The sequence below is a fragment of the Mytilus trossulus genome, chromosome 1 (genome assembly GCF_036588685.1).
Source record: "Mytilus trossulus isolate FHL-02 chromosome 1, PNRI_Mtr1.1.1.hap1, whole genome shotgun sequence".
Taxonomy (NCBI): Eukaryota; Metazoa; Mollusca; class Bivalvia; order Mytilida; family Mytilidae; genus Mytilus; species Mytilus trossulus.
In genome coordinates this window covers 52,093,490-52,103,131 of record NC_086373.1, presented here as the reverse complement: position 1 = coordinate 52,103,131, position 9,642 = coordinate 52,093,490, and the positions used below count along the sequence as shown (strand labels likewise).

General features: G+C 29.8%; 1 protein-coding gene across 1 annotated transcript; it reads right to left on the bottom strand.

Annotated features, from left to right (window-relative positions):
• Positions 1-4,671: 4,671 nt before the first annotated feature.
• Positions 4,672-8,055, bottom strand: LOC134725691 (plexin-B3-like). Its single transcript, XM_063589752.1, has 7 exons — positions 7,990-8,055; positions 7,709-7,775; positions 6,985-7,131; positions 6,274-6,430; positions 5,618-5,782; positions 5,138-5,244; positions 4,672-4,683 (listed from the first exon to the last, which is right to left on the bottom strand). The coding sequence occupies exons 1-7, from the start codon at positions 8,034-8,036 to the stop codon at positions 4,672-4,674; spliced, it is 702 nt and encodes a 233-aa protein (XP_063445822.1). The 5' UTR covers positions 8,037-8,055.
• Between the last annotated feature and the right edge of the window lie 1,587 nt (positions 8,056-9,642).

Below are 9,642 nucleotides of genomic sequence, written 5' to 3'. Positions count from 1 at the left end.
GAAGTCTTGGTCACTAACTGGTTCAAGTTTGATGAAGAAAGCACCAATAAGCTTTCGGTACCTTGGTATATCTTTATGGAACAACAGCTTCTGTGTTGAAGACTCCTGTTGGGAAAACAAAATACAAATTAAACCAATTTTTGTTTCATTTGAATAATTGAAATTTGCATTACTAGTACTTAAAACTTCAGAATAAATCATTAAGGAAAAGTATACATTATGTTGCCTCAATATTCGATTTTCTACCTTTTGAAATTGCATATAAGTTCATTTAAAGTATGTGTTACAGCCCTCTATGCACATCATTTCGGTTGTTGATAAATATATATATATTTCTTATACCTCGTGTCATTTACAAAAACACGATGTAATCGCATAGATGTGACAATACAGAACTGCTAACATATCCTTTAAACAAATACTACTAGTATCTCATTTGATACGATATTTCGCAAAAGATAAATGTTTAATTTTCAAAACGTTCGAAAGGCCGCGCATGTTTGAATTTGAAAAATAAAAGTTTCAACAAATGCATATGAAACTACATCTGTTAGATTGATAGGGATTTAAGTTATTTTTTTTTAAATGTATAATGTTCCTTTACTCATGTTACTCTTGTATGTGAAATTGAGAATGGAAATGGAAAATGTGTCAAAGAGACAACAATCCTGCAAAATATCTGTGTTTTGACAGATATTACTAGTCGGATACTAGTGTTGATGAATAATATCTACTTGAAATACAGTTTTAATGATGAAATAGATAAGTATAGCATATCTGCCGATAACGTAAAAGATATCGCTTAAATTCTATAATGGTAACGACAGAATATCTGCAATACATGGCGGTGACTGTTCTGTCTTCTTTCTATTTTTTTTTTAAATTTTCAATGTAAACTAAAACAAACCTTGCTTATTTTGTGGGTTGATTGGGTGCAACTTTCCACAAACACCTGTCTCAAAATATCCATGCATGGTTCAACATGGCCAGTATCCATAACATCAAAAAGTATGTCAGGTTTACCAATCATTGGCGCCCAAACTCGTGTAGCATAACTAAAAAAACATTGTGTTTTAACATATTGATTAATTATATCATTATGAATATATATCCAAGACTGTCATTATCTTATTCAAAATAACGAATTAATAAAAAAAACCAGAACTTTTATTTATTGTTGCAGTTTCCGCCATTATAAAATAATGGCTAAATTGAACAAAATGTGATCATGTTTAGTAGTAAGCCCCTCCAAAGTTGGTTTACTAACAGCACTTCACAAGCCCATGCTTTGTATCTTACATTTAACAATATTATAAACTATGGCATACATATTGGTTCAAATAGAATGTTTAAAGCTTTATTCAGGTATAAACAAAATATCAAATAGTAATATGAATAATGATTTATTAATATTTTTTTTATCAAACTGTAAAAAACAAAAACAATGACAAACAACAACGCTATTGAAATGTATGTGGATGTTCATGAACCTTTTTCACAATTTGATAGAAATCTTCCATAAATATACAGTTTTCGTTTTTAAAAAGAAAGGAATGTTTATTATTATCGATGGCATAAGAAAACAATCGATTGATATAGGCTGTAAATTCTCACCATTCAGTTTTCCATGACTGGAGAACATCGACTTCGACTCCAGCATCTTGACCGAGTTTATCAAGCATCCAAAGGAAGTATCGAATAGATATGGATGCTGTTTGTGGATCTAACAATCCCTCAAATGTAGAATCGACGTAATCGGACAGCAGTAACTGTAATACATGATAAAAATGTCCTTTATTAAATATAAAAAAAAAAAGAATATATATATATATATCTTTTTGAGAACATTATTTATATTTTATTTTAAAAGTACAAATGATGGTAATAACATTATTCATTTGAACGATGTTTTACAATATCTGTTTTTAACTTTTGACATAGTGTGCATGTATTCTACTTAGAATGTTTTATTTGGTTTGCAAACTGTGATCAATTTTGTCAAGGATATTTTGTATAAAACATATTAGATATTTAAATCACTTAAAACTGTAAAATAAGCTCAGCGATAGCCAAAGCCAGAATCGTTATATTTTTTTAGTTGGTTTTCAATGCGTTTTTGATTTCATCAGACTTGGTCTACTAACTGTAACATGTGGTATTTGTGCTTTTGATAAAACTACTGTAGTATAAACGCTCTGATGCAGTTGTTTCACAAATAATAATCATGTAAAAATTAATGAAACGTTATTTGGACCAGTAACTGAGAATGGCAAGAGATAATCAAACTTTGACATTGCAAATTACAATATAAGACATTATGTACTTCGGCGAGGTATTCCCTCTTATATGCATAAGATTATTTACTTTTGTATGGAATAACCGATTCAAAAATATGTCTCCAAAATCTGCTTCTCTATTAGACTTTTCATCATCTGGCAGGTTCGACTGAAAAAGAGTGAGACAGTGTAATTTTATGTGTTTTTTTTCTTATTTTGATTTCATTCTACAAATTGAATGAAGAAGATTTCTTTATCATTGAATTTTATTCGACAGGAATATGCATTTTAATTTGTTCAAAGAAAATCATTTTATGTATTATTTTAGATACAAGTTATCAAATACTCTAAATTATTGCATAGCAATTTAATATTTTCTGCAGAAAGTAAACAAAAGTTAACGTGAAATAAATTCTAATATTGCACTAGTGCAATAAATCTTCACAATTCATGACGTCATCAACTACAAATCTTAGTTTTAACCAATTTGTACTTTCAAATATTATAATAATATTGCTATACAATAAAAGGGTTATTGCATAACTATTGGAGATTATTCAATATTAGTATAATTTTAGTAGGTTTCTCTATATGAATTGGATTTTGAATAAAAAAGCATATTCAGCTGAGAAAGTATTATTCACCGCGCTAAACGTCACGCGCTTTTACACGCAACGTTATGGTAAAATGTTTCATGTACAATTTGTTTTGGTATATGTTTGAAATTAAATACAAGATTGTCTTCTCTCGGAATATAGAATAAAACAATTACTGTCTTTTGTTTCGGTAAATATGGGGTTTAATTGACTTTTGAAAAACTGATATTCACTTCGGCCGTTGCAAGCTCGTGCAAAATAAAATTCTACTCGGGACAATATTCTCCAATATTCATGCAATAACCCTATAATATTCTACAAATAGTTTAAGTGTAGATAATTTGTTTATTTATTCACTAACAGAGACAATAACAATCAAAACCCAGGAGTAAACAAAGACTCACAAAACCAAAGGACATTTACATCAACAGTTATAAATAATTATTAAGAAACAACACGAACTCAACAAAAAGCCGGGAGTGAAATTAGGTGCTCTGGAAGGGTAAGCATTTCCTGCACCGTATACGGCACCCTTTGTGTTATGTTTTTGTTCAGCTCGGTAATGATGAAAGGTAATTATGACTGAGGAAGAATATCAGATATGATTTCTGACATACTTTTGTCATAATGGCCAATTAGCTCATGATGGGGACCGTAAAATTTCTTGAGTGATGACCAGTTTTGATTGATTTATAGCCCTGTCTTAGCAACAAAGAAAGAAGTATTCCTCGTTCAACAAAATCAACGTATACTTTGAGCTAGCTCTAGAGTAACGAATAAATTGAGACACATGTACTCCATATACTGGTGCCACTGGGATGGTGCTTCAAAGAAATGGAAAGTTGACGATAGGAAAGTTAAAATCTTCGCGTTTGTCATACATTTTGGTATTCGACCTACCATCAGTGGTCATTTCGAGAAAAAAGGTATAAATATGAAGGAGATTTATTTGTGTCGGTAGTATCTTTAATTTCAAGTTCACTTTGAAATATTAAATGTAAATGATCACTGAATCTATTATTATTTAGAGCCAACACATCATCAATATACCGAAAGGTGAAATTATAGGACAAAATTACAAATTTAAAAATAATAATGATGTCTTGTTATGCATGTGCTGTATGCATTTACATCAAACAGCGTACTTTATGTACTACCAAATGGTCTTAGATATATAACATGTGACATATTCTTTGTAATAAATCATTGATTTTGATAATGACGCAAATTAGGAGCTTGAAATATTTTTTCGGCATGATATAGAACTTTATCAAAACTGTCTATTTATACAAAAACATGTTCTCCTATACAAAGTGAATGCCGAATTCATCAATTGTACTTAGTTACTCTAGGCTAGTAATTATTGTTTAGTTTTATGTCTGCATTGTTTACCTTGACCTACCTTTTTGTAAGTAAACTTTTGTGTACATGTACAATGATTATCGATATATATACAAAACTATCTTTTTTTTAAATTTTTAATGTCTGCCAACTGCATGTAATCCTCTACACACTAATGATTTGCATATAGTACGACACTTGTACAATAATGCCATTATCACAACTTTAATTCATTTAAGGTAGCTGTTTCGGCAAGACTCCTGAGATTACGTTAAATTACATGCAGCTGTCTATATGCAGTTATGTTTTTAAACCAAAAGATACTTGATAGTTGTAAACTTACCGATAAGGTTTCCTATTATAAAAAGACAAAAGTAAATTTCAAATGATGTAAAACAAAAATATATACAGAGACTTAATTAAACTAGGACAGAACATCATTGTACCTAGCTTTTCTATCATGGTGTATACTATATTGAGATTATTATTTGTTGCAGTTATATTTCTGTTGTTCTTTTAATTTTAATTTTGCTATTGACAAAAAATGTTTGCTGTTCGGTAGGAAAGAAAGTTGATCTGTATTTTACTCTTTCTGCTTGAGGTTGAAACCAGTGTATCTTTATAGACAGTCAAACCTGCTTTATGTTTTACCGTTAAAAAGCAAAACTAACAATAACGTTTATACTTTTAAAATATTTGTGTCGGTAATTTCTTAGATGATAAGTCTTTTAATACATTTTTATATATGAGTATAATGGTCTCGTCCCCATGTACCAATATACAGGAATTTTGATAACACTGAACAATTAGTACCAGTAAACACCTGAACAAGATATGTCAACCGATTTTATCAGACGACCACAGTATGTGATACATATTGAAAAAGACAATTTCAAATTTAAAAAAATAAAGCTTGGTACATACTAGGTGCCATTTTTGAATTTCAACATTTTCCTGTTCATTTCTATCCGGCATCAGTAACGTAATATCCTCTGACGCCATACTTTCTGTTCGGAAGGTAGCAGAGTTAACTAGTTGAACAAAAGAAATGAAAATATGAATGAACAGGAATGACAGTGATCTCAATTAAAATTAACTTGTCAATATTCATGAATATACTATGTATAACAATAAAATTGAAATATTTGAAACACAAGCTTGCATCATTTTGTTTTATTTTGGTTTGTTAGCTTTCTCTCCAGCAGGTTGATTGACTTGGAAACTTGTACAAATATGATCTCTAGACGTTTGTACATATTGAAACTCAATACAATTAGTCTTCAATGACACTTTTTTGTTTTCCCAACATTTCGTTCTGAGAATGGACGATGAATATAATTGTAAACATTTGCTTTATATTAATTGTAGAACATTTGCCTCATATGCCGTATAATTAATATTCACCATAAAGCTCCTGTTCGTCATGATGGTTGTACATTAGTGCCATTTTACAGTTGTCTCTGACCATATAATGTTTCAATGTATTTAGGCGCACCAATCCATTGCCTGTTTCACTGATGTTATCAATATCATCAAGTATAAGTTTTCCTGCGCTCCCTTCTTGCCATTCTAAAAGACATTATTTTTAAAGGTGATGTTAGGCTTTACGAGCTTACATGAATAAACTAAAATGCATGTTGTGCTGTAATGATGCTACATAATCACGGAAAATTACAATTTGGAAGCTGAATTATTTGTTTACAACTGGCTCTGATTGTCAATTTCTAGATATTAGTCACGATATTTTTTCAGTGAGATGACATCATTTATATAGTGTAACGCAAATTTTAAGCATATTGTTAGCTTTTTTTCAGTTTCCTTAAAGATCCTACACATTTTTATTTACAATTAACAATAATATGCTGAATCAAATCCTATACTAACTAAGCTTCATATGTCATTATATGTTTAATTAGTTTGTGCCATTTTCTATTGAATATGTTATGTTTGTTCGGAATTGTTCCACAAAAAATATCATTTTTTTAGATTTCAATAACGATTTGTCAAAAATTAAAAAAAAACTTGAATTATGATACGATTTTGTTATAAATGTAACCAACCTAAAGTAAGTTCATCATTCCGTGGTCTTTCTGAAGCTGGTTTATTCTTATAAATTTGTGCACAGCATTTTAGTTTCACTTGTGATATTGTATCACAGTCGAGAACCCTTACAGGATAATGCTCGTCACTATTTCCATTCAAGTCTATTTGCAATGTCTAAATGAATCAAAGATATTATATATATACCACTACTAAGGATGAAATACAATTTGGTAAATATAATAGTGTAGTGTTTTTGTTTTAAAACTGATTGTTTACAAGTGTGTACATTCAATAGTCAGCAAACACTTTTCTTTGACAATCAATTTTACAGATTCGTATCTTAGTCAAAATTTGTCCTGATCTTTATCACAGAAGGTCACTATTACAATACCTACTTTTCTGTTAATTTGTTCTCGTCCTGAAAATGCATGAAATGTTCCCCATTAGGCGTTAGGCAACCGAAAATCAAACCACTTTTCAATTCTTATTGTCAACTAGGAATCGCTTGCCTCTTCTGTAGACGATATCGTTTCATATTTGATTAAGATCAGAATGAGAAATGAGGAATACTAGTTTGGAGTAAAGTCAAATATTTGTATTAATATACTATCTACATATAATATATTGTTGAAAAAGGAAACGTGTCAGAGTATGTGTTTTTGAAGAAATTTGTTTTTGTTTGTATTCATTTCAAGTTAACACCGTACCCTTAAAACCATTTCACTTACAAGCGGCTGATGTTCAATCCTCATTTTCAGTAACTTCTCCTCTGCTATGGTGTTCTTTGCATTACCTGTTAGTGCGTCTATTGGAGACATTTCTATTATCGTTTGTACAGCTTTGTATAACATAAACAGGTGCATACCACTGAGGGCCTATAATTAGACAATGATTAGTCATAAAGCATAGGGCAATTACGGGCATGCACAATATATATAACATCATATAAATGAAAAATTTCGCACATATTTATTAAACTAATCTCGAAAGCATGATCATTTTAAAATCTAGTAACAAATGTTAAACTGCATTTGCCAATGTTTATGCAATATGTTTTCAATTTCATAATGTTCAATCCATTCAGATGTGGAACCATAATATACTTTACTTATGTTTTGATTAAGGATTTTAGAATTAGAAAACAATCAGCTTGGATGGATAATAGAATTAAAACAACGACTTGTAATGCGCATTTCACACAGTCGTGTTTGATAGTTTCTAATGACTAGTTTTGGAAGCTTTATGTTTATGTTTATTCGTTAATACCTAAATTGTATTACCATGAATAATGATTAATAAATTGCATTGTACATTGTTGTAGCTGCTCTCTTAATTTCTGATCTTCACCTTTTTTATTTTTGGATATATACGACTTTAGCGAGTAACATTGCAATTGGGGGATCTAATAATTGTGTTTTGTGTTGAGCTGCCCTCTTGGCTTTTCGGTATTACCGTTAACTGTCCATAAAGCCCTATTTGCAACCAATTCGCCATCAGTCTTAAGGTGATAGAGTCAAATCTGAAAGACAGAAAACGTTAGTTTAATTAATATACATATATCAACAATTTTGTAATTAAACATGTAAAAGAAGGGATATGATTTAACCTGTTTTAATACAGAATTTGACAGCCATAGCTATATAGGCAATGGAAGCATATTTTGAACTTTTTTTTTTGCAATTATTCCAATTGTACAAATTATGGTATGCTGTTGAAAACAACATCTGACCTACCTTCTGAATAACACCTTGTGTTGCTTTTTGGTAGATGAAGTAATCATATCTGCCAGCAAGCAATTTATCAAACTACAAAATAAATGTACGGGTTAACAAATGTGTTACTTAAGATAAGGAACAACATTCCAAAAAATATTGCTGCGTAGACCACTGTTTCAAAATACACATTTTTTCGACAGATTTAAATAAAAAAAATAATTAATACAATGGAATACGTGAATGTACAAAATGTTTTAGTTGAATAAGACATAGTTGCTTCATTCAGTGTCTTTGGATTGCTTATGTATTGACGTACAGTCCTACCAATTTTTGTGTAGGGTCTTAAGAGGCAATGCCAGAGAAAACCAGGCAGAACTTAGAAATTTTGTTCAACAACCTTTTTAAGATAAATGTGTTTTTGTATTGGATGCACCTTGTTTTGTTGGGAAATGACACTTTTAAAAGTCATATTGGATGTCTAAAAAAATCAATTTGATTTTACAGTAAATTTGACTGCTTATATAGGGAAATAGGGGTATCAATTTCTCAACAAAACAGCCTATTGTCAGATAATACACAGACAAAAATTAGTTAGACCATGTACTCCAGATATGCAAGAAGGATTTTAATCTCCCACTACAAATGTATATGAAGTCCTGAATGTGAAATCCTCTAAAAAATTATATCAAACTTCAAATATGTGTACTTGAATACATGTTTATATAATATTCAAATTCATCGTATTTAATATAATTAATTTAAAACATTTTCAAGCAAAAAACTGATATATAAATGTAAAGCTTGACATTTCCTTTATTTCTTGTTAGGTGACTGAGCTAAAAAAAAAAACACTGTAACCAGTTTGGGACCATCAAAGTGACCAACAGAACATTTGAATACCTTTTAAGTTTTTTATGTATATGTTTGACTTTTGGTAATATTTCGGCAGTTTCTTCAGTAAATGAGAGACATCAATGTTTAAAATGACAATTTTGATAGAGGACAATTTTAAAACTATCAACTTTATTGTTTATGGATCTTTATCTTTTAAAATATTACTTGATGTCTAAAAGAATATTTCATTTTTTTCTGAAACTATTTAGATATTTATTATGTTTCATGTTTATAGGCAAATATTTATGTATGTCATTTATTTTAAGCAAGGGTTTATATCATGTATATGAATTAAAAAAAGATGTATATGTGTTGAACTTGATAAACCAAATTCCAAATTATTACAGAGTAACAGAAAATGGGATTAATGTTTATTAAAACAAATCTGTTAAAAGGAAAAAAAAGTCAAAAGTTGTATTTTTCAAAATGATTGTGTTAATATTTCTGTGCTATTAACAAATATGTGCACCAAAAAAAATTAAACTTTTATATAAAGTATCATTGTGGTATGCCCTTGTTATTTTTAGTTTTGTGCATTACATGCATTTGAATCTTGATCAAAATTTATCGATTGAATCAACAAGATAAACTAATTGTTATGTTAACACTGTAGCTAAGTATATGTCACATTTAATCAGGCAAAGGTATCCGTCTTATTAACAAACGAGATTTGATATGCTTGCCAATTTCACGGCTACATGCACCTATCACATTTTTCTTTACGTCATTATCATTGTGATGTATGGAAATAATTCTCTGTTGTCTTATTCTGACTTT